A 26,027-nucleotide genomic window follows, 5' to 3' on the forward strand; every position below is an offset into this window, starting at 1 on the left:
TTTTCATGTCTTATTTCCCATGTATCTTTTTTTTTTGGTTATATGAGGCATATTGAGTTCCTTTGCTATTATATTTTGTTTCTATTTCTTCCTAGAATTAGGTTAACTTTTTCTTCCAAGTATTTAAGTGCATTGCATTTGGTGCACATGTTTTAAGTAATAACTATCATTTGTAAGGTATTGCTATTATTTCATTATCTATGGTGTTTTTAGCATGCTGTAGTTTTCCTGATTATCTCTTTTAACTGTGTCTATCTTTACTATTGCCTTGTCTGAAATGATGATTTCTATGCTTGATTTTTTGCTTTTTTGAATTTATCAGAAGCATAATAAATTCAGTGCCAGCTTCTCATTTTGACTCTGTGAAACTTTCTGTTTTGTGTGTTTCTTGTATATAGTATATTGTAGGATCTACTCTCCTACTTTATTTACATTTCCTAATTATGGATTTCCCTCCATTTCCATGTGCTTTTATTGTTGCTAATTATGTATTTCTCACCATCATAATTTTTCATACTTTTCCCTCTTTTCCTTCCTTTCCTTATTCTATTTATTTATTTTTATTTTTTAAACTCTAATTTTCTTTATAATTTTGTATTTTAGCTTTTGCTCCATTTTTTTCTAGAACTTTCTGTATTCTTTGTCAAAGATTTTTTTTTAACTCTTAGCTTAATTATAGTTGTTGTGGGGTTACTCCTTTTTGGGGGGTTTACCTTTTGGGCTTCTCTTATCCATAGTATTTCTTCATAGTGTTCAGTGTTGTCTTTGTTTCCTCATGTTTTTAGCCTCATTCCTTGAGTTTTGATTTGGGGCTTGGGCTAGTCTTTTCTGGCATTTTTTTTTTGGATGAGGCAATTGGGGTGAAGTGACTTGCCCAATGTCACACAGCTAGTGTCATATGTCTGAGGCCGGATTTGAACTCAGGTCCTCCTGACTCCAAAGCCAGAGCTTTATTCACTGTGCCACCTAGCTGCCCCCTTTTCTGATACTCTTAAATAGATTGGGTACTCCTTGTTTTGTCCTGGCTCTTTTTTAATCTGTATTCAGTATCATGCTGAACAGGATGGAGCAGCTTGGTGGATAGTGGCAAGCTCCACCCTCTGCTTCAGTTCCTGACTTCTGCCTCAGTTTCCTGGTTGTCCACTGTAGGTTATGGCATTATCTAGACTCTGTCTCCTCCTTTCATGAGCTCCAATATGGAGTTGTTTCTGTCCTCTGCTGCATCTCTGACATCTCTCAGTCAGGGTATATCATTTTTGTTTTAGGCCTTCATAACTTTTTTGACACTAGTACCCTTGGTGTTCCAAGGAGTGAATGGCTAGGCCTTCTCTCCTTGTGTAAGTCACTACCTATGAGAGCTGCTTAAAAAATCTGATAGGTTAGGTTCAAGAGCTGGCTTCAGGTCTCTGATTACTGGTTCTAATATTGACTCGTCTTCTTTCACTTTCCCCAGAACTCCGCATCTATCTGTAAAAATTCTGTCTGGCTTTAGGTCTGTTTATGAGATCTCCTGCTGGATTTCCTGGTGTGATTTCTCTGCTTCCATTGTCTTCTGGTAGTCGTTTTATGCAGCTCTTAAGTTTATTTGTGTGTACGTTTATTAGCATTGGTCTTTCTCAGATCTTTTTTACACTATCCTTGTCTTGACTTCGAATTGTCCATGATCTTGCTTTTCACTTGGAAATAGTAACATTTTCATTAGCTTTATTTTGTAATAATGTGTTATCTATGACCCATGAAAAGAAGATTCCCATGAAGAGTAGGGTATTAATTTTTATTTTTCCAGTAATTATTTTTATAAGGGGTATGTCTTTGTCTTTGAGGTTAAATTATTTTCCTCTCCTATTTTTATTAAATGTGAAATTGTAGAGACAAACAATAATTTGAACTATTTTTCTGTCTAAGGGTATTCTTTAAAAATGGAAAATCTGAGGTTATTTACAGTTTGAATTTATTACCTGTCCATGAATTTGAAGTGATTTAATTTCAGGGTAATGAAATCTGCCCTAGTCTATATTTTTTCCCTGCCATACTCACTCTCAGATAGCTTATTTTGAAGACAAGAAAAATGAAAAAGGCACAGTGGATCAAAACAAAACAAAACAAAACATTTTCTATCATCACAAACTTCTGAGTTAGCAGAAATTCATTTCCTAATCCAAACATGGAACCCTGTTTTGCTCCATTGTGTTCCAATTTTGAAAGTTTCTTCATTCACCTGCCTGAATAGATTCTTTAAGATTGAGCAAAATATAAAGAAATGGCTTTGTTTATACAGATAGTCTTTCTGACAGGAAATGAATATTTTGCATAATATAATATAAATATAATTGTTTTACTTTTTTAAAAAATCACTTCAATTTTAAAACATTTATTAAGAGCATCTCTTTAAGCCAGAATTTCCTAATTCATTATAATTGGGTAAGGATCTCCCTTTCTCCATTTCTTAATATATTTATTCCAGCCCAATGATATAGGAAAAAATCTTTTAGAGCCCATAAAAGATTATTACAGGTTCAAAATGCTTATTGTTGTTATCCAAAGTCATTATTGTCTAATAAATTCTTACTCATATCCTCTTAAAATTTTATTGATATATTTTGTTATTCTATCATCTTTATTTCTGAATACATTCTTCCTCTCATAGGAAGCTGTCCCTCATGACAAAGAGTACCCAAAGAAAGAGATTCAGCAAAACAGCATATAACCAGTATATGCAACATTTTACCCACATGAAGAGGAAGGCAGTGGAGCACAATCTGAGACTCTTTTCTGGCCGTACGCTTGTGGATTATAATTCCAAACTCTTACTTTTGAAAATGACCATCCTTTAGCATTCTATACTGAGGACCTTTTTCTCTTAAGTTTTTGTTCTTTTTTTAAACATTCTATTTTTCAACTAATAAGTAAATATGTTGAGTATCAACTATATGCAGAACATTGTGCTATATTTTATTCCCTGTGAAGAATCCAAAAAACCCAAATGAATAAATCCCTTCACTGCAAAGTGCTTGAAATAAATTCCACAAAATTGAATTATATAAAAGTAAACATTCTAAAGTGTGCATCTTCCTCATTTAAAGGAGTCCCATAGTAAAGATCACAACTGTTTCCATATTTTTAGTTATTCTTAATGACTCTGTGGTTGAAGCCCATCACATTGTCTCACATAACCCTTAGGTCACATCTCACTTTCCGTTTCTTTCCTTGTTGGCTCCTTGATTACCACCCCTTGGCATACTTCTCTCTTGAGATTTCAGTTTTCCTTTTTCCCACATTACTGAGTAAGGGCCATCTTATTGTTCTCAGTCTCATGGCCCTCAGAGATTCTAGTAGACAGTCATTGAGGAATCTGCCTTTCAGCAGATAGGTTTTTCAATATATATATTGGTGCACTGAGGTAGGAGTCAAAATAACCATTCCTATAGAAATATCGTTATTAATAGTGGTTACGTAGCATTGAAATAATACTGCTAGTGAAACGTGGCTTAAGTGCTACTTCATTACAGATAGCTTTTACTGGTTCTCCCAGTTGTTATTCCCCTCTCCTAGTCACTTTGTATTTAGTTTTTATGCTATCTTGTATATGTCTTTGAACATGTTTTATACCTCCAGTAAAACGTAAACTTCTTGAGGGCATTACCTTGCTTTTATATCATGCCTTTCACAGTGTCTTACATATTTTGTTGTTCAGTTGTTTTCAGTTGTGTCCAATTCCGTTACCCCATTTGGAGTTTTCTTGGCCAGGATGCGAAAGTGATTTGCTGTTTCTTTCTCCAGCTCATTTTACAGATGAGAAAACTGAAGCAAACAGGGTAAAATGACTTGCCCAGGATCACATGACTAGTAAGTGTCTGAGGCCAGATTTGAACCCAGGAAGAGAAGTCTTCCTGACTCCAGGCCTGGCAATGTATCCACTGTGCCACCTAATTACCCCATCTGACATATAGTAGGTGCTTAGTAAACACTTGTTGTTTGATTATTTATTAACCTATATATTTTTTTTCATTTTCTTTTTTTTATTTCTGTTCATAACTCTTAATAATCTCTCCCTAAAAAAAACAACAACAAAAAACCAAAACCCCAAACACCTTGCCTTTGTACTATTGCTTCTTTTCTAGTGCCTTTAGGTGCCAGCTTAATTAACTTATTTTTGTGGTGTTGACTTCTCTAACAAAAGAGTTTAAAAGTATTTTATTAGTTCCCATATATATTGGCCTGGGGCAGTCTCATAAAAGAGTGATAGCACTGTATTAGAGAAATAAGCAGTAGGTTTTGCAGCAGATGACAGTGCCAATAAAAGACAGCCCCAGCCCCAGGGAGAAACAGTGACTGATAATTTCGATATCAAACCTTTTGGACCTGAGGAATTTCTACACAATGACAGGTTCCTAGATCAGGGCTTTGAAGAGAAGAGGTAGAATTTCTGGATCAAATGACAAGTTTTTAGACCAAGTATAAGACTTTGGAATTTGAAATTGAGGAGCAGCAAGGCATGTCTTGTTGCTAGGAGATAGACCTTGAAGAGGTGTTGCTATGGTGAGATATCCTTTTCTTCCTGAGGAGCAGTTTTCCTGGGATTATTCCTTCCCCCAATGGCATGGGACCCTCTGACATATTTCTTCCCTCAGCTATGGGGTGCTAGTGTCATGTTAGAAAATGTAACTAACTGTAAGAATGCTGTAATAGCCATTCAGTAAAAGTGCTTACAAGATCCCTTATTATCTGTTAAGTAAAAGAAAATTAGAAGTAGTTCTATGTATATAGAACACCTGTGAGTATTTTTGAATGTTGAACAACTAATATCTCTAATTTGTCTTATGTGATAAATGTTTCAGAAATGTATTATGATAGAGGAGATATTTTTGATATGTTATTCTATCTAGATTTCTTGGTCTAGTGTTGTGGATATTCATGTTCTCTCCATCTGTGGAGTAGATGTGAACATTAGTACATATAGAGATAGTCAGAAAAACAGGTTGCTAAAGGTTTTTGCAATATCCACTTGTTTTTTATGCCTCTACATTTAATAAAGTTGCATGACATTTATTTCCATTAGAATTTTTTGGCAAAGAAAAGAACTCTAAAAATGTCACTTAAAATTAAAATCTGGATGTTTCAGATGACTTATTTATGTTCTTAATGGAAATTTCAATACTGAAATGAGTTTTGCATTGCTTGAATTTTTCTTCTATAAGAAAAGAAACTGTTAAAAAGCCTTAGAGATAAGCATATCAGATTTTGCATTTTAGAAAATGAGATGAAATCTTGTAAGAAGAAAGTAGTTCTTATAATAGAAACTTCTCCCTGAAAAGGTTAGATGAGAATTAGATATTTAAAATCAATTTATTTTTTATTCTTAGTGAACAGTGCCAGGTAGCTTTAACAGAAATAATTTCAATAAAATTTGTGAACCATATACTCTTCAGTGAGAATAATTGAATGATTGAATGGAAATGAGAAAATTAATTTGGTATTTTTTTTTCTAGAACATGAACAACTTCAGAATTTCAAATTTTGCACAGAAAATCCTCCTGCAATATGTAAAAGTTATTGCAGTAGGGTTTATTTTTATCACTTTAAAAATCCTGCATATTTATATCCAAGTTTGGGGTCATGCCCTCCATATAACTTAATAGGTTTATAACCTATTAAGGCTGAAATAAAGAAACATTTAATCCTGAGCAGCACAAAATAGTGGAAGAACTTTTTGTGTTAGGAAGCTAGAGGTTCAGGTTCTAGATCTTAATTCTGTGGGCAAGTCAACCAACCTTTTCCTTAGTTTTTTCATCTGTAAAATGAGGTATTAGAATAGACCTTTAAGGTCCTTTCTAAATTTCAAAAACTCTTAGTTGCAGTCTTTTCTAAGCAACATACACCAAAGACTACATAGGTAGAGTAGCTCCTAACAACTTAATCCATTTTGGTTCAACTTCACCCTTTACCTGTATCTTCTTACTACTATAATAACTATTTAAATAGGTGATTAAAATTTTTTTGGTGTTAGTAATTATATGAACTCAGATATTAAATGACTTGAAGAAGGTCAAATGGGTAGTATCAGAGGTAGAATTTGAACTCAGTTCCTTTGAGTCCAGAGGAGTGTTTTTCCCACTATGTCAGTTATTTTAGAACCGTTATTTTTTGTCCTGACATTCATTTAGAAGTTACTAGTTTCCTTATGTTTGTGAAAAAAATCTATAACTCATTTTTTGTTAAATAGTTTAACTATAAATTTAGCTTTTCCAGCCCTAGCATTTATACATATTCCAAATTTTCATTTGTAATTCTGGAAGTTAGAATACATTTTCTTATGCAAATGGTAGTTTCTAGTTAGGTTCCCAGGACAGCCTACAAAACTCTACTGAATCTCCTTCCTCTGTCAAAGGCCCATGGAGGTGCTGCTTCCTTGATATCTGCTCCACTTCATTCTCCACACTATCCAGGAAGGTGGGACCCGTGCCTCCTCTCAGCCTTTCTCATTGATTGGATGGCTGTGCATCTTGGCTGTCATTACTATTCAGAGAAGCAGCATGTAGTTGAGGGCCACTGCTGCTAAAGAGAGAGGAGGTGCCAATATTAATACCAATCCCCTATCCCACACTGGAACAGGGATAAAAAGTTTTAAAATTCAGGTGTTACTTGCTTCCTGAGACTAAAGCTTCCTTCATAACATGGTCTGCTTAGCCAGTAATGTAGTATAATGGGAATTGGGCCTGTTTTGGAGTCATGGGATGTGAATTCTAATTCTGCCTCTGTTATTTACCATGTGTGTAACCTTTGGGCAAGTCACTTAACTGCTTAGGACCTTTTTGTCGAATGAAGAAGTTGGACAAGTTGACTGACTGACTAACTAAAAGACCCCCTCATAGCTCTAGATTGTGTTCCTGTGATCTTCTTGCCCCTGGCACCAGCTTCTTTCTCAAGGATTATTATGTCAGTGGTGTCAAAAGAGTGACATAGTTGCCAGAATTTGTGTATACAGGATTAATAACTGCCTCCATCATTTGATCTTTCCGATAACCATTACCATCAACCTTTCCAACTCTATTTTGAATTGAACCCCTCAATTGAAATGCTCAATATTGAACTACTCCCTTGGTTACCATGAGGAGCTAATATTTCCCTTATTCTTTGACTAGCAAGTTCCTATCACATGTTCCTTGAATCACTGTAATTCAGAGTCATTGTCTACCAAGACAAAAATACCTCTCCCTTGGTACCTTTTCCTGCACACTTTCTCAACAGTCTTTTGGAGCATTCTTTCATGTGGTTGTTAGTAATTGGGGATACTTTTGAGTACTGTTTATAATATATCTTTTGGCCACTTTTTGATCGTAAAGATTTCTGTTAGTTGTTTATATTTCCATATTCAGAATTCAGGAACAGTTTTCTTGTATTATTTCTCACATTATAGTGTTCAGGTTTTCTGATTTATCATGTTCTTCTGGAAGTCTTATGATCCTTATGTTATCTCTATACATCCTGTCTTTGAGATCAATATAGATATATTTCGAAATAAAATTTTGCTTATATAGAAATCTTGTGTCCTTTTAACTTTGTTGATTTTTACTTCTTTTCTTCCCTGCATACTTAATCCTATCTAACCTAACCATTCCCCAGGTCCTGTTGTCTTCTCTGTGTGCTCTGCAAGCTCTGCTCTATGATTAACAAACTCTTATTTAACCTAAGTCTCTTTCATTTAAACAACATTGAAAACTTATGGAAACCTGGCTGTCTCCAGAGGAGAACTTATCTACTGCCTGTCTGGACAAGGTTGTTTATTCCTCTCATATTCTCTGACATATTTGCTACAAGGTTTGCATACTCCTTACTGGCTGTTGCAGATCCTTTTATTGATTATAATTTTATTAGTTTTTTGTCAATAAAAATTATTTAATATTTATAGTTTTTTACATTTGTTTTTAAGGTTTTTATGCTTTAGCACATCATCTATTTTTGTAAAGGTGTCATACCCATCTGAGAATACATATATATATGTATGTGTGTATTCCTTAAATTCCTTTTTTATAATCACAAGAAATCTATTGTATCTAACTTTTCTACAATTTTCTTCATATTCTTAACTTTTTCTTATTTATTATCTTATTAGATTTTTCTAGGTCTGAAAGAGGCATGTTAAGGTTCCTGTATAGTTTTGCTATCAATTTCTTCCTATAATTTAGTTAGCTTTTCCTTTAAGTACTTAGATGCTCTGCCATTTAATGCATATATATTAAGTATTGAAATTATTTCCTTATCAGTGGTACTTTTAAGCATAATGTAGTTACTTTGGTGATCTCTTTTAACCATGTCTATTTTTGCTGTTTGCTTTTCTGAAATCATCATTGTTATCTCAACTTTGCTGAATTCACTTGCAGTATAATAAATTCTTCTTTAGTCCTTTATTTTTAACTGTGTAAATCCTTATGTTTCATGTGTATTTCTTGTAAATAACATACTGTTGCATTCTATTTTCTAACTGAGATCATGGATTGGAAAGTTGGCTAGTCATTCCTGTTGGTTTGGTGGCTTTCTGGTGGGGCTGGGTGCTTTGGAGAGGTGTGTGAACCATAAATTGTTTCTCCTAGCTCAATGGAATGTTAGTGGACCTAGGAGGTATCTCTAACACAATGCCTTCTACGTAGCAAGCCCTTAATAGATATAAGTTGAATAGAATTGAATTCCTATTCCTCAGAAAATATGGAGGGAGAAAAAATAGACTAAAGATAAAATCTAACAGTGAAGAGATAGCTGGATTAGATGCCTTCCTTAAATAGAAGTTCTTGGAGGAGTTCTCTATCTCCATCTTCTCCAATTAGTGGGAGGGGACCTAGGGGCAGAGGGTACTGATGAAGTAGGAATGCCAGGGTACGAGTGAACTTATAGAATGATGAAGTTCTTGTGACATGGTAGTGAAGTCCAGAGGAGTACAGCCTCAGCCACTTCTCTTGCACTTCTCTTTAAATCATCTGTGGATGGTTGAAAGAGTAAAGAAGCAGAGCAGAAAAAACGGAGAGTCTCACACTTAGATTACTGAACATGTGAATAATATGACTTAAATTTTCAGTGTATTCTTCCCTTCTCCATGTAAATTAGATCCCCACTTCATGCACGTATTTGAATGCTGACTTCTTATTCCTGGAATCATCTTTAGACCCATATTCTTGTACCCTTCTCGAATGGTATGTGAAACTAGCATAATCACTTTTAATGTCATGCTTTTTTCCTACTTGAATTTCCTTAAAACCCAAGGAAGAGCTGTGGTGTAATAGCAAAATACTGGAAGTGGAGTCTGCTGTAAGCTAAAAATGAGAAATGAAAGTCAACTAGTAAATAGAATCATTCTAATAAATAGCCAAATTGATTTTAATATATAAACTTTACTTGTTTCATGTGCATTTTTTTCCTTTTTTTCATCAGAGCACTAATATAAATTCCCCAGTGAAGGAATAGAAATGATAGTTAAAGATGGAATTGAATATGCCTCTAAGCATGCAGAAATGCTATGGGGATTCCACCATTAACTTTCAGAGCCATGAGAGATCTAGTTGCCTCTTAATGAATGGCTTGTGGATTAACTACTTTTTAGATTATCTTTAGCAATTTAAATCCACTGGGTGATTTTCTCCTTTTACCTTTCATACTTCTGGACTATTTTCTTACCTATATCAGTTGATATACAAACTAATTTTAATAATAAGAATTTACCAAAGCTAAGTATGCTTAGAAGAAATAATATGATATATTTATTCCAGAGCCTAATCCTATTCATTGTAAATGTTTCATTATCTAATGTAAATGAAAAATAATTTCAAATCTTAGAAGGAAAGAAAATCTTGATTCATCTCAGATGAGCTTTCTTAAACTCAAAATCAGAGATAAATTAAAGAACAACTCCTTCCCCTTCTCATTCTCCTTAAAAAAGTTAGTGAATGTTTACCTTCTAACCATGTACTTCATTATTAGCATTTTAATATTATACTATTCTAATGGATCCCAGAGATTAAAATATAGGTCATCCTAGAAATAGTTTAATTAAATCTGAAGACATCTGTCATCAGAAGTTTGCCTAGATGATAAATTGTTTTTGGATAGCAATTTAAGAACATCTATCAAGGCATAGAGAAATTGAAATCTGTATGAACTGAAGAAGTAACCATCAGGATGAAATCTGAGTGCTGAATGAGGTACTGAAGATGTCATTGGGATAGAGTAAATTGATCACTATAATGGCAACTGGTGATTGGTACTTTAAAAATCTGCTCTTTTTCTTAATTAAAATTGACTGGCTTTTCTGTGAGAAGTATGAGAATTAACTTTAATTTTTTAAAAACTGAGGTTGCTTTATATTTTCTCCTACTTCAGGAACTTTAGACACTACTCCTAAATATTTGTCTGGTAGATATCTTGTGCTCTGGATTATTAACTCATCCCTTCAGAGCAATGGCTCTGATTTTGTAAACAGTTAAATGCCTAAGCTAAATTATGAAATTTTTTAGCTTCTTACATTGGAAGGAACCTAACTCCATCTTACAGGTTCATGGGGAGCATTCTTTCAGTATTGTTCAATTATCAGTGTTGTTTTTGCCTATAATCTCCACATTCATAGCAGAAACAGATCAGTGAAAGCAGTAGCTATATAGAAACTCAATTAGAAGAATGTATAAACTGTTTATATTAACAAAATGTACATAGCTTATTTTTTAATATATTAGATAAACTTCAGGACACACTCAACATTTTGTTTATAGGATTATCAATACATTGTATCTTTAATCTGTATGACATTAAAAAAAGTACAACTGTGGTTATCCTTTATTTAAAATGTTAAATATATATTTTCTCTGATTGCTGGTTTGAGAAGGAAGGCAGAGTAATTCAGTTTTTAAAATACTGGGCTTAAACCCCTCTGCCCTACTCATTCACCCCTTTTAGCTCCTCCTTCCCCATCACTACTTGATCTTGAGAAAGATTTAAATTGACTCTGACCACAACTGGAATTTTGCCAAATGAAAATCCTTTTATTCATCTCTAGTCAACTTTTTTTTTATCATTTTCCCCTAAAATAGCCATGTAAAACTTTCCCATTCCCTTTAAGCCCCAACCACTTTAACTCACAAGAAATGTCTTTGCCCTTAACTTTTATTTGATCCTATACATTTGAAGAGAGCGAACCACCCTCCAGTCTTCTATACCTCAAAATCTCTATATCTTTATCCATTCTTTTTTTCTTTTCTTCTTATCTGGTTATCCTATTTGCCAAGGCTCTCCTTTTTCTGTGCTCAACTGCCATTTCTTATGATGTAATAATATTATGTTACATTCATATCAGTCAGCAATTTTTTTAAGTGCCTACTATATGCCAGGTACTGTGATAAGTCCTGGGGATACAGGACTTCCCTCAAGGAGCTTACAATTTAGTGGGAGATGACAATATGCAAATAAGAAGCTGAAAAGTATGTAAGGTGGACATGATGGCCAAGGTCAGAGGAATGCAGGAGGGTGACTTAGCTTGGTAGAAAATGAAGAGATGACTCTGCCCTCCAGCCAAAGAGTTGAAATAAAGGGGAAGAGGATACTAATGAAAGTGATTATGAAGCAGATTCAATCTTGCAGAATAATGAATTTCCCAATGATGAGAATCCTGGAAAAGGAAGGCATGATGGAGAAGTCCAATGAAGTCCCAACCCATCTACTCTTAGCCCTGTATATGTACACATTGTCTCTCCTATTAAAATGTAAGCTCCTTAAAGGCAAAATTATTTGCTTTTGTCTATGTAAGACCAGTGCGTAATACAATGCCTGTCACAATTACTAAGGCAGACATTTAACAAATGCTTGTTGATTCTTTGATAATCTCTCTTCCACGCAACACTTTTTCAAATACTTGAAAATTTTCATTTTCTGGGCAGCTAGGTAGCACAGTGGATAGAGCACTGGCCCTGGAGTCAGAGGGACCTGAGTTCAAATCTGGTCTAAGATTAGACACTTGACACTTACTAGCTCTGTAAACCTAGGCAAGTCACTTAACCCCAATTGCCTCGCCAAAGGAAAAAAATTATCGTTTCTCCTTAAGTCTTCTCTAGTACAAATGTTTCTAATTCCTTTAGCCACTCTTCATATGGCATACTTTCAAGGTCTTTCACCATCACCTGCAACCTTCTTTGGATGCTTCTCAGATTATCTGGGTAACCAATAGATAAATCAAACCCTCTCTGAAGCACAGATTTCTCATCTCTATAATGGAGTAAATAGTTCTTATACTACCTTCCTCATAGGCAGAAAAAAGTGCTTTGTAAACCTTAAAGAACTATAGAAATAATGTTATTATGGTCTAGTTAGGAAGACAGGACTAAAAATAAATTGTATATCACAGAATATTATAGATGAAAGAGAATTTAGAAATTATATAGTCTACTTTTTTTTTTGTATGTGTGGAAACTAAAAATACACGAAGAGGCTAGGGTGAAAAGAGAATGCAAATAGAAGGAATAGTGAAGAAATAAGCCTGTAACATCATGTGTCTCTTTATATGTAAAGTATAAAACTTTCTTTCAAGGAATTTGTAATTTGACATGAAGAAAAGTATGTACTTTAGGAAGTATAACTCAATAGACTCTGAGATGAGTGCAAAGGAAAAGCATAGTGCTACGATACATTTGGAAAGAGATTACTCTCATTTGTCAAAGATCTGATTCTCATATCTTTCATTAATACCCTTCTGGATAATTTCGTTAGTCTCTCACCATATGCTTTCTTGAATGTTGAGTGAATATAAATACAAATAGCTTAGTATACCCAGCAAGCCTCAGAGCAGCAGAAAAGGCCATGCTTCATATTCCATCTAGCTTTCAACCATGGCTATCTTGCCATCCACTCAGCTGCTGACCTGCTTCTCCCAAATTAAGATATCACCTCCAGAGTATACCAAACCATTAGAAAAAAGTCCCCTTGTCCTTGGAAGAGTTAATTCAGTCAGCTTTGGAACTTCTGTCCTGAGCCAGATTGGTGAGTGAGCACAAACCCATGAGCCATCCTGCCATTTATTCTGCTGCCTCCTGCTTACTCCCACACACTTGGGGTGGGGGGTGGGGCTACAGAGAGGATGAGCACTTCTTGTGTGAGGGCTTGCCAAGCCCTTTTCAGGGCTGCTTTTCCACCCTTGACATCCACCTGTCACCCAACACTCACTTTTGGCTCCAAGAAGCTGTAGCATGTGCAGCAGTCAAATCCAATTAAACCATCTCAGCAGAGGTGCTAAACCAGGTTGAGGGTTACTGAGAAGCCTCAGACCTGTCAGTGAGTTATGGGGGTGTCTACCCCAAGCATGTGAAGACTTCTTTGATGGAATAGGTGGATGAGAACAATTTGTTCCATTCACTATGAAGGCAGCTAAAGAAGGTGCTGTGGATCATTTAGTGCTTGGTCAGACATCAAAGAAGCCAAGGTCATCCACAACACCTTGGGCTATCACCCATTGCCAGTCATCCTGACTTTTGTATTGCCACTGGATTTTGATGACTCTGGAAGAGAGAGTAAGGCTGATTTTGCACAACTGTTCCTCATTTAATCCAATTTAACATGCCATGTCGCTGGTCCTCTTTAAAAATGAAAGGACTGATGAGGGTTTTGAGAGGTTGGGACCCCTCAAAAAAACCAAAGTACAAAATGGGCTGTCTGGAATGAATTCACAAACTCAAGCAATCTTAAACCAAGTTGCAAAAAATTTATTGTTACGCTTTTCAGTGGGCAAGAATTCTTAAGGAAACTGCAATCTTAAAACAGTATAGCTAAAGTTTATATAGCATAAAATATGATAAGACGTGTCAAATATGCTAACTAGGTGATTCAGGGTGGGATTAGAGAGTGGTTAAGGAGTAGTCAGTTCTTAAAGAAACACGCACTTGTTGTATCTACTGCGCAGGCATTTTACCCAGAGTTCACTGGGAAAAGCCCACAAAGGTGACCACATGGAGGTGTGGTTTTAGGCCTGCTACATCACTAAGTCAACTAGAGTTCAGGGGTAACTGAGAGTTGCCCAGTCTTCCACCAATCAATGTCTTGTTTGTCAAGATAGATGTAGGGAGTATACTTCTGTCTTAAGTCTAGAAAACAGTTAATGAGGAGCCCAGGATGTAGATAATGAGGTAGGGTGGTAGGAGATAGTCCAGTGGGTAAAAATGTCCTTATGACCCAGTGCAAAGCCAGTTCAAAATACTAAATCCTTCAGGTGCTGTTTGGAACTGCACCAGGGAAAGAGATAAGGGTCTTACTGGGGCCTACTCATGAGTAATTGCTAAGTACAGGGTCCTTGGGCTGGGGAGAAACTGTCAGGGACAGTGTTTCTGAGGCTAGAGAGGAATTGGGGTCCAAGTACAAGCACCCAAACATTAGCACCCAAGCGTAAGCACCCAAGCACCCCAACAGGACCACCACCACCAACTCCCACACACTGCCTTACTCTGGGCTCAGTCATGAAACAGCACTACTATACTACCTGGTTCCTGGAAAGGGTGTGGCAGTTGAATGAATCAGTTCACCATCCCTTAGATCTGTCTTCTCTGGCCACCACTCCCCTAAATGTGTTGTTTCTTCATTTAGAATCCAAGCTCCTTGAGGGTAGGGATTGTCTCATTTTTGTATTTGTAGCACTCTCAGGTAACAGTGGCCAGCACATACAGCTTAATAAAATTTCTGCCCTCTCTTTTCACCTTTACTTCCTTCTTTCCTTCCTCCCTCCCACCTTTCCTTTCCTTTCCTTTCCTTTCCTTTCCTTTCCTTTCCTTTCCTTTCCTTTCCTTTCCTTTCCTTTCCTTTCCTTTCCTTTCCTTTCCTTTCCTTTCCTCTTCCCTTCCCTTCCCTTCCCTTCCCTTCCTTCCCTTCCCTTCCTTCCCTTCCCTTCCCTTCCCTTCCCTTCCCTTCCCTTCCCTTCTTCCTTCCCTTCCCTTCCCTTCTTCCTTCCCTTCCTTCCTTCCCTTCCCTTCCCTTCCTTCCCTTCCTTCCCTTCCCTTCCTTCCCTTCCCTTCCCTTCCCTTCCCTTCCCTTCCCTTCCCTTCCTTTCCCTTCCCTTTTCCCTTTCTTTTTCCCTTTCCCTTTCTTTTTCCCTTTCCCTTTCTTTTTCCCTTTCCCTTTCTTTTTCCCTTCCTTTCTCCAGCAAATGAAGCCCAAATTCCTTATCCTGGAACTTAAGACATGCTACAATCTACTTCACCTTAACATTTCAGTCTATTCTCATAAAACTCCAGGCCATAATTTCTTCATTTCTGTCAAAAGAGCTATTTGCTATATTGCCTCCAACTTTTCCGAAGGTTTTTCCTTTTAAAGTCTAAGATAGATACTGCTATCTCTAATTTTTCTGATTCCTTTCTATTCTAACCCTACTCCCCCCACACCCTATGGCACTTTGTCTGATGGCACCCTTCCTAAACTTTTTACTTTGTAATTTGTGTTAGAATTATTTGCATCCCTACCTTGTTTCCTCCAAATACAGTTACCTTGAGATCAAGGATAATGGCTTTTTCATCTTTCTGTCCCCAGTGTTCAACACAATGTCTTGTATTAAGAAATCATCATAGATTTATACCTGTGTATTGAATTGAATCAAACAAAACTTCCATGATCTGTATTTTAGATATAGATAGCTTAAATTTAACAGAGTTGGATGATATGTATTTCATAAGAGTGTTGCAGTAACTGGTATTTCGAAGTATTCAACATTATCTGTATATTGGAAATATACTATTTTAACACAAAGTAGTATTTTTGGTATTATGATGTAACTAAGGTTATGAAAACTCTCATGTTTTATACTAGAACAGTATGTTGTCAGGGTAAATATATGTATTAGTGGGATGGTGAATAACACACAAAAATGAGTGTTTTGAAAGTATGTGGTTTTAAAATTAAATTCCTTTATTTTTTGCTTGCAGGTGCAATTGAAAACCAGTGTTTCTAGTCAATATGTGATTCGGACACAACCAACCAATAGGTGCCTTTCTACACTAGAATGTGCAGCTGTTGCACTTGCCATCTTGGAGAAAAATGATCACATTCAAGAGGTACCTTGGAGAAAATTATGCTTAGATTAAAGAATGGGCATTTGACTGAGAAAATGTAATTATTTTTGTGAAAATGTAAAAAGAATCCATTGCACTTATAATGTGAGATAGATAAAATAACACATTTATTGTTCCTCACAGTTTATAAAAACATTCACTCCAACAACCTGTGAGGTAGAAATGCAAATAGGATTATTTCATTTTGCATACAATTAAACTAAGGCTCAGAGAGTTTGAGTGATTTGCCCAGTTACTACAGCTAGTAAAAAGCAAAGGCTAGGACTTGAACCCATATCTTTGATTCATTCTAGACTTTCTGCTATATATCTTTTTTTTTTTGGCTAGGCAGTGGGGTTAAGTGACTCACCCAGGGTCACAGAACTAATAAGTGTTATGTGTCTGAGGCTGGATTTGAACTGAGGTCCTCCTGAATCCAGGGCCAGTACTCTATCTACTGCGCCAACGCACCTAGCTGCCCTACTATATACCTTTTGATATAGAGTAGAAGTATAGATAGTACTGTAATTGCTAATGCTTTTCCATGTATTTTAATTACTTTACACTAAGCTATGCAAATAGTTCTTATAGTATACTAAAATGTACTCAAATAGCAAAATATTACATTGAGCCTTTTATGAAGATTTTTCTTCTGCTTGTTGATATTTTTCAGGTTTGCTTGAGTCTGTTTTCTGTCATTCTCTTTTAAGAATTAAGACATTCTACAACAAATGTATTTCATTTTGATCTGATTTTTATTTGAGCACTTTATAGGTTGTCCATGTATCTTATTCATATTTTTTAGAGTATAGAAAAGAAAGATTGATAGAGACTTTGTAGTTAATAGTGACCAAGAGAAGTGCTTGGAAAACATGCCAAGATTAAAATATGTAATCATCTTTTTAATTTTGCTACATCCATGAATTTTGATTATTATCTAGATAATATTTACAAGCCCCAAATAATGTTCCACTGTTTTTTTTTTTGAGGCCTAAATATAATGCACATTTTTAAGCTTTGAATTTTCACATTTAATTTTTAAAAAACTATTTATATTAGCACAATCTTTTTTTTATTTTTTTATTTTTAGGCAGTTGAGGTTAAGTGACTTGCCCAGGGTCACACAGCTAGTAAGTATCAAGTGTTTGGTCTGAGGCTGGGTTTGAAATCAGGTCCTCCTAACTTCAGGGCTGGTGCTCTATTCATGGGCCACCTAGCTGCCCCAAGCACAATCTTTTTTGATCCCTAAAACTTATTGTAAATATATTTCAAGAAGACAAAGGAAGCATAAGGATACTTAAAATGTAGAAAAGAGAGAAAACTGAATCCTTTAAAGTTCATTATAAAAGATGGCTTTTTCTCTACTTTGACATAGAATGAAGATTTTAGCACTTAGTGATGTGATCATTATTGCTATATTTTTTACAATTTAGATGCATCTAGTGTTAACTCATTATATTTTTATGGGCCATATTAGCCATGTATATTACAATATTCTATTTGAAGGATATAAGTCTGGTAATTTAATAAAAGCTTTAACATCATTTGTCAGAAGTATAAATTGATTGAGAAGTAATTTGTTCAAAATACATTATACAATAATAAATTCAGATTGCCTTTATTTTGTTTCTCAGTTTTATCAGCACATTTTCATTTCTGTCCTCTTTTCTGTGGTACGATGCCTGGTACAGCTAGCAATAATTACTCAATGGTAAAACTATCATTGAATTTTGCTCACTTTACAGCACTCTGCCAGTGATGATAAACAAAAAAGGAAACAAAACATGCCCTTTCTATTAGACTTAGTTTTGTCATCTGTGCAATATCATAGAAATGACAGAGGCTGAGAGGCTTTGCTATATGAATCACTAGTGAAGAAAGTGGATACTACCCAGTGACATTGTCAGAAACAAAATACAGTTGTGTCAGTGGCGGTGGTCCTTCATGACCTTGCCAGTGTAGTGGCCTAGGGACAGCTAGGGGGCACAGTGGGTAAAACCCAGCCTTGGGATCCCCTGGGTTCATATCTAGCCTCAGGCACTGTGTGACCTGAGCAGCTCACCTCACCTCTGCCCCATCTTCCTCAACTCTAAATGGATGTTCTAATAATAGCACCTGCCTCACAGGGTTGTTGTAAGGATCAGATGAGGAAATGTTTTTAAAGTATTTAGCATGTCCAGGACGTAGCAGGTGCTAATATAAATACTCATTCCCTCACCTTCAAGATGGATCATATATTCTCCAGGATCATATATTCTAATAGGCTCTCTTGCTGTTTTCCACACTCATCTCCCTTACTTTCTCTTTTTCCTCTCCTTTCACCTAGGAGAGCAAGCTTTACACCGCTGGTGTGATTGAACACTTTCTAGCAGGCGCAGAGAAGCTTTGCTCTCTCAGATGTGAAGTGCAGGCTGCAGGCAGAGCTAGTTTGAGACTGGGACTTGAGCTTCTGGCAACAGTGTTCATCTTCTTGCTGCCATTACCCAAATACTCGCCTTTAAGAAAAAAGAGAAACAACAACCAAAACAAAACATGCACAGCTTCACATAACATCGTTTCCCGTTTCTGGTTTGTGTTTCTTGGGCAACAATATTTGTGAAAGCAGAAGACTGATACCATCTCGCCTAGAAATTTAAATATTCTCCCAACTTTGAAGAATCTGATGAATGATGTGAGGTATCACGAGGATCTGTACTGAATGAACAGAATGACAGTTTCTAGTTGAGGTTTTTCACATGCAATACAGCATCAGTCATGTCATTCTAGAAAGCAATCCATAATCTTGTTTAGCTCTTTCGGAAACAATTATGAGCTTAAAGTGCATCTTAAATGAGTATCTCAAGGATGTTCTTCAGTTTTTATAGCCTGTTTAAATGGAGGTTTCTCTGATATCTGAAAAGTACCAGCCTCCAATTCACTGTTGATTCCTTGAGTGTAGTTGAATAAAGCATAGTAAATAAAATTGGAGCTAGTATGCACTCTTGCTTCTCAAAAAGTTGCTGACAAGGGGCAGCTAGGTGGCGCAGTGGATAGAGCACTGGCCATGAAGTCAGGAGGACCTGAGTTCAAATCCGGCCTCAGACCAGACACTTGACACATACTAGCTGTGTGACCCTGGGCAAGTCACTTAACCCCAATTGCCTAAAAACAAAAAAAAAGAAAACATTTCTGACAAGCATGACTGTATGCACATCTTAAGATTTTAGTATGTATTCTGGGCAGTCCAGCGTGCACAGTAGTTGCCAAATCAGCTAATGATATTCCTTTTTTTTTTTCCAGATTCATTAGAACTTTCATTATATTTGCTCAGTGGTCAGATCAGTGTTTTAAGAGTACCAGTTTGGCTGCTGTATGGAAGATAAATCATGGAAGAGTGACTCTAGAGTCAAAGGAACCACTTAGGTGACCAATGACAATAGTAATAGCTAGCGTTGATTATGGTTTGCTGATGACAATGACACATAATGGGAACTTCATAAATGTGTGTTGATTGAAAGGTAGACATAGTATGAATGAAAAGAATGGGATAATTCAGAAGCATTAGGAAAGTAGAAAGACAAAACTTGGCAGTTGATTGGATAGGGGGTGAGAAAAGAGTTAAAGGTGGCCCTGGGTTTGTAACCAGGGTGACTGGGAATGTTCTTGGTGGCAGGTTAGGGTTAAAGGAAACGATGTGATGAGATTCATCTTGGAGATGTTGACTTCAAGTTGCCTATAGCATATCTAAGTGGAAATTAACAACGAGCAGATGGTAATGTGAGATTGAAGTTAAGGAGAGAGTTTGGACTGGAAATATTTAACCATTATCCTCATAGAGATGGTAATTAAACCTATTGGAGCTGCTGTGATCACCAAGGAAGCGAATATAGGTAGAGTAGAGAAGAAGACATGGAACACATTAGGATCAGAACTTAGATGCTGAACTAGCAAAGGAAAGTATAAATGAGCAGTCAAATAGAAAAACTAGTGGAGAACAATGTCACAAATCCAAATGATGAGAGACTGAGTAGAATGAAGCCTGAGAAAAGGCCATTGAATTAATTTTTTTTCTTAAAACATTTTTTTCACTTAAGAAACATTTATTTTCTCTCCTTCCTACCCCACCATGCCTCCAATTTAAAAGAAAAAAAACCAAAGGAAAACCAAAGATTATTGGTAACCTTGGGAAGAGTACTTTCTTTTGAATGGTAAACTGAGAAGCCAGATTGCAAAGCATTGAAAAGTGAGAGGACAATAAGAAAATGGAGATGGAGATGACCCATTTTGGAAGTTTTTTCTGTGAAAGAGAAAAGAGATATGAGATGACTTTCACGAGGGATGTTCAGCAGCATGTGAGTAAGAGCAGCAAAGACAGATGACTCAGCTAGTCTATGGTTGGGGTTTGGCAAGCTGTGACGGACTGATAGTAGGATAAGGGGGTCAAGATATTTAAGAGTAAAGGATAATGTTGAACTGTCACCTCTGAGATCAAGATTGTCAAAAGGAGGAAAGTGAATACAGAAGATTTGAGAAGAATCGAGGAGAGGGTGGCATATAGGGACTAATTCTTCCTTGTCTAATATGTTCTATTTATCTACTTTAAAAAATTTTTGACTAGTAACAAATTGTCTTGATAATTAATACTTTGTACTATAATTTGAGATCTCTAAGTTCTAATTCCCTTTCTTTCTTTTTTCCCTCGTTTCACTTGAGATTTTAGAACTTGTGCTTCTCCAAATGGTTTATGTTATTATTTTGACTAGCAATTTACTATCCCTTTGGTAATTTGAATAATATAGCACTATATCCATATATTATTGAAGGAAGCATCATCATTTTGATTTGTAGCACTCCTCTTTTGGCGCTTATCCAACTTGTATGGGAGTGTATAGGGTGTTCAGGGAGGACTAGCACCTCTGGTGTGGGAGCTTGCCTAGCCCTTTCAGAGCTGCTCATCTACGTTTGGTGTCTGCCTGCTACCCAATTCTCACCTGTGGCTCCTAGAAGCTGTAGCATGCCCAGTGGCCACACTCTGGTAAAACCATCTTGGCGGATGGGTTAAGCCAGGTTGAGGATAACTTATAGGCCTCAAATCTTTTGGTGAGTTAGAGGGATATCTGCCCCAAGCATATGAAGACTTCCCCAACGGAATGGATGGATGAGAAAAATTTGTTCCAATGGCCAGGAAGGCAGCTGAAACAGGTTCTGTAGAGCTTAGAGAAGACACTAAGTTACTGCATCCCAGTCACTAGCTGTCTTGACTTTTGTCTTGCACTGGATTCCATGACTCTGGAAGACAGAATGAGACTGATGACCATGTTCACTTAAATCCAATTCATACACAAGTCAACACAGCATTCATTACCCCATGATGTTATTGGTCCTCTTCAAAAATGAAGGAGGAACAACAATAACAACTTGAAGACACAGGTTGCGTCCTCAGAAGTTGGCTGCTACCTGGGATCTAGGATTTATATAATTTGTCTCCACCTTTCAATGTAACTTCCTTTCTGGGTTACTCCCCTAATTAGAACTTATGTCTGCAGGTTGAGCTTTTAAAAAGAGTGACTGTTTCCTTAGGCCCTAGTGGTAACCCTGTGGAATTACCCTTCTGAAACTATAATTCATGAAGTCCTGCCAGGGAAAGAATGCAAATAATTATGCCAGTAGACTCAATGGCATAGCAGGAATGATAGTTACGAAGCATTTATCCCCCAAACATGGGCATACTCTCCCACATATATAGACTATGTCCAAGGGGAAAGTGAACATAAGCATAAAGTATAATAGTAGAGAAGCACATGTTGCCAAGGACAACTCATCACCGCAGACTGTAAGGCCTCAAGGCTCTTTCATTCTTTGTAGAGTCCAGGTGAAGTTCACTGCTGGGGTGTTGCACAGGGCGGGACTCAGGGAGGCCTCTCCTCACAGGGCACATGCAGCATCTCTGCTGAATAGGTCAGTTCACTCAACCCCTGGGGCTTGATCTGTGATAGACATCTCTACTACCTCCAGCTTCAATCTTTTCTGCAGTTCTGCTGGGACAAAGACTCTTCAACTAAAACTGGTAGAAGTCTCCCTAGATCTCCTCCTTTAGGCACTCAGCTATGGGGCAGGAGGTAGGAAATCAGAAGTTTGCCTTTCCTTTTTTCGGTGTTTCCTGGTTGAGGGCTGGGTCCCTTCAGTAATAGGGGACCTCACCTTAACTTATATTGATGATCCATTATATTTTCCAAATCTTCCTTTCTGTAGACTAGGCCATAACCATACAATGTCCATCAAATGACTTTAGAGTTCAGGGTTCTCTGGTTTTTGTGTTGTGTTTCAGGTCAAGTCAATAAACTAACAAGAATTTATTAAATGTCTACCCTGGAGACCGGTACTGTGCTAAGTGCTAGGAATACAAAGAAAGGCTCAAAAAAGCCACCCTTCAAAATAGTCCCTGACTTAAAGGAATTCACCACCTAATGGGGAAGGCAATATTCAAATAAATTGGAAGTAGTAGCATTAAGGGGAACTGGGAAAGGCTTCTTAGAGAAGGTGAAATCTTATTTGTTGTTCAGTTGTATCTGACTATTCATGACCCCATGGGACTGTACTGTCCATGGGGTTTTCTTTGCAAAGATTCTGAGTGGTTTGCATTTTCTTCTCCAGTGAATTAAGGCAAACAGAATGACTTGCTCAGGGTTGCAAAGCTAGCATGTTTCTGAGGCCAGGTCTTCCAGACTCCAGGCCCAAAGTTCTATCCACTGAGCCATCTAGCAGCAGGGATATTAGCTGATTCTTAAAGGAAGCCAGGGAAACTAGGAGGTGTAGACAAGGAGGGAAAGCACATCAGGCGTGGAGAACAACCAGGGAAAATTCCCAGTCAGGAGTGTCTTGTGTGATAAATAGCAAAGAGACCAGTGCCACTGGATCTTAAAGTATGCAGAAAGAATTAAGGTATAAAAAAACAAACAAACAACAAACTAGAGAAGCCTTTATTGTTGTTGTTGTTGTTTATTGTTTGTCCTTTGTTCTAGAGAAGTGTTTAAAAGCCAGAGAATTTTATAATTGATATATTTATTTTTTATGTTGCCATAGGTTATATATATATATATACATATATATATATATATACATATATATATATATTTTTTATACAATTCATATATATATATGTATACACACACACACTCACACACACATACACACACACACATATACGAGGGTGTTGTGAGGCTCAAATGAGGTAATAGATGTAAAGCATCTTGCAAACCTTAAAGCACTATATAAATGTCTGTTAATTATTATTAGCTGAGTTATTAGCCTCTACTTTGCAGACCTCTAGCCCAGCGATGACTTAATTCCCTGAACCTTCTACTGCACTCTTTCCTGCTGAGCTGAAGCAATGTTTATAGAGCAATACAGGGATGTGCTGGTAAATATTTAACGACTATGCTCTCTGGGGGGAAAAAAGTATGCACACACTTTTAATTTTAATCTGCATTATTAATACATTCTTAAGTCTAGAGAATTAACAGAACAATAAATCAAGCTCTGATTTGTAGGAATTGCCAGTTTCTCAGGTGTAAATACTAACCGTGAAAATTTTGCAATTGGCTGGTAGAGCTGGCTCTAGCACACCTTTGATGTTAAATTTGATATGTTCTTCTGTTGGTCTGTACAAATGAGTGGCTAAGGAAAAGTACAGAGGCAGTCTTTGTCCTGTGGGCTCTCAGATCTTCTGTGTCCAAAGTTACAAATGTTCTCTTAATTGCCAAATCTGAAGGTCTTTTCTCAATCCTGATCCTTCTTGAGCTGTCTCCTGCATTTGACTTTGTTGACCTTTGTTAACCACCCTTTCTTCCTGGAAATTCCCTCTTCTCTAGGTTTTTGTGACACAATTCTCTCTCACTTTGCCTCCTACCTGTATGACTTCTCAGTCAGCTCTGTTGGCTCATCATTCAAACCACACCCCATATCTGCAGATGCTCCTCAAGGTTCCATTTTGGACCGTCTTCTTTTTTCTATCTGTAATCCTATGGTAACCTCTTCTGCTTCCATGAGTTAAACCATGTAGATGACTCCTGGATCTATATATCCAGCTGCAATCTCTTTCCTGAAATTAATTACCATATCATCAATTGCCTACTTCCATATTTCTGTAGAAGGCTGTATCATCCTTCTTGTCTCCGAGGTTTATAATTAAGGCATTATTCTGGTCCTTTCACTCTTCCTTACTCCACAAAGCCAAAGAATTGCCAAATCTTACTGTTTCTACCTCAAATCTGGCCTTTTCTCTCTACTTATACAGTTACCACCTTAGCTCAAATCTTTACCCACTCTTACCTAAATTATGACAATAGTCACCTAATTGATCTCCCTGCCTCTCAAGTCTCTCCCTGCTGTAGTCACCCTTCACATTGCTGCCAAAGTAATTTTCCTCAAGGTCAGATATAAGCATGTGACTCAGCTAACTCCACTGGCTTTTTATTGCCTCTAGGAGAAAATATAAACCCTTGTTTTTAGTTTTTAAAATCTTACATTACTTGCTTCCAACCTATCTTTCTAGCTTGTTTACTGATCCTCCTTCCCTCTGTGATCCAGCCAAATTGTCCTTCTCTGTACCTCCTACGTGACACTCCGTGTCTTGTCTTCATGCTTTTGCACTGATCCTCCCATTTGCCTGGAATGTACTCCCTCCTTATTTCTGCCTTACAGCATACTGCTTTTCTTTTAAGATGCTTAAGCAAGACTTGCATCAAGCCTTTCCTGATTCCTTCCTCCTCTAACTGCTAGTGCCCTCCTCCCCAAATTACTTTACATTTAACTACTATGTATATATTTGTATTAATAACTTTATATTTATGCTATGCATATTTTATATGTATTTGTTATCTCTCCCATTAGAAGGTAAGCACATTGTGAGTAGATATTGGTTCATCTTTTATACTTGTATCCTAAGTGCCTGGCATAATGCCTTCTCCATTCTGTTTTCCAGCTTTTCAGGGAAGCTAGAGATTCAGTGACCTCTCTTGACATAACTGTTAATGTTTTTTCAGTATGTTAATGGTATTCAAAATGTTTTACATTTGGTTGTACTTTTGTTGTGTTGGCCGTATTCACAGCATGTACTATTGTGTTCAAGTCCAGAAATGTTTTTATACTTTCCTGGTATTTGTTTATTATGGTTACAATAGTATTGCCACTTTACAATTATACCTGTCTCATTTTGCCTAGGGGGTCATCAACTTGATTTTTTGTTATTTTTATTTGTTGTAACTGTAATTTAATATTATTTATTTCCTTTGAAACTTTATATATTTTATTCTATATATTTAAAAGTGTTATTCTGAGAAGGGGTCCATGGCTTCACCAGATTACCAAAGGAGTCCATAACACACATAAAAAAGGTTAAGAACTCCTTAAAGCTCTTAACTTAATAGCCAGAGGATCCCAAGGCATACATACTTATAGAATTTATAGTCTCATATATTCTAGCAAGTAAGAGGCTATGTTACAGTTTAATTTGTTCCATAGCCTTGGCGATTTTTATTGTTGTTCAATTGTGTTCAGCTCTTTGTTATCCCATGGGCCATACTGTCCATGGGATTGTCTTGGCAAAAATACTAGGGTGGTTTGCCATTTCCTTCTCCAGTGGATTAGGTAAACAGAGGTTAAGTGACTTGCTCAGGGTTACACAGCTAGTAAGTATCTGAGATAAAATTTGAACTCAGGTCTTCATGACTCCTTGGAGGCAGCTAGGTGATTCAATGGCTCTAGGCCTGGAGTCACAGAGACAGCAGATTATGGATGACTGAGATTTTTTTTCCCCTTTGTCTAGAATATTAGGTAAAAGTAAATTTGAATTCCAGTATCTTTAGGGGAATCTTCTATTCGGTCTTGTGAAGTAATCTAAAATTTTTCTCTAGTGATACATAAGAAATGAATTGTCCTATAAATTATTATAGCAAATAAAGAGTCTGTTTGTCAGACTATTAGTGCTAG

General features: G+C 36.6%; 1 protein-coding gene across 1 annotated transcript in view; it reads left to right on the plus strand.

The window, feature by feature from the left end:
- The window catches only part of DTWD2 (DTW motif tRNA-uridine aminocarboxypropyltransferase 2), a 128,691-nt gene that overhangs the window by 94,654 nt on the left and 8,010 nt on the right, over window positions 1-26,027 (plus strand). The window contains exon 5 of the mRNA XM_020979017.2: window positions 15,933-16,061. Coding sequence (XP_020834676.1) covers window positions 15,933-16,061 — 129 coding nt within the window. The remainder of the gene's footprint in view (window positions 1-15,932; window positions 16,062-26,027) is intronic.

Source organism: Phascolarctos cinereus, unplaced genomic scaffold, assembly GCF_003287225.1.
Source record: "Phascolarctos cinereus isolate Bilbo 61053 unplaced genomic scaffold, phaCin_HiC Scaffold_4;HRSCAF=312, whole genome shotgun sequence".
In the NCBI taxonomy this organism is placed as follows: Eukaryota; Metazoa; Chordata; class Mammalia; order Diprotodontia; family Phascolarctidae; genus Phascolarctos; species Phascolarctos cinereus.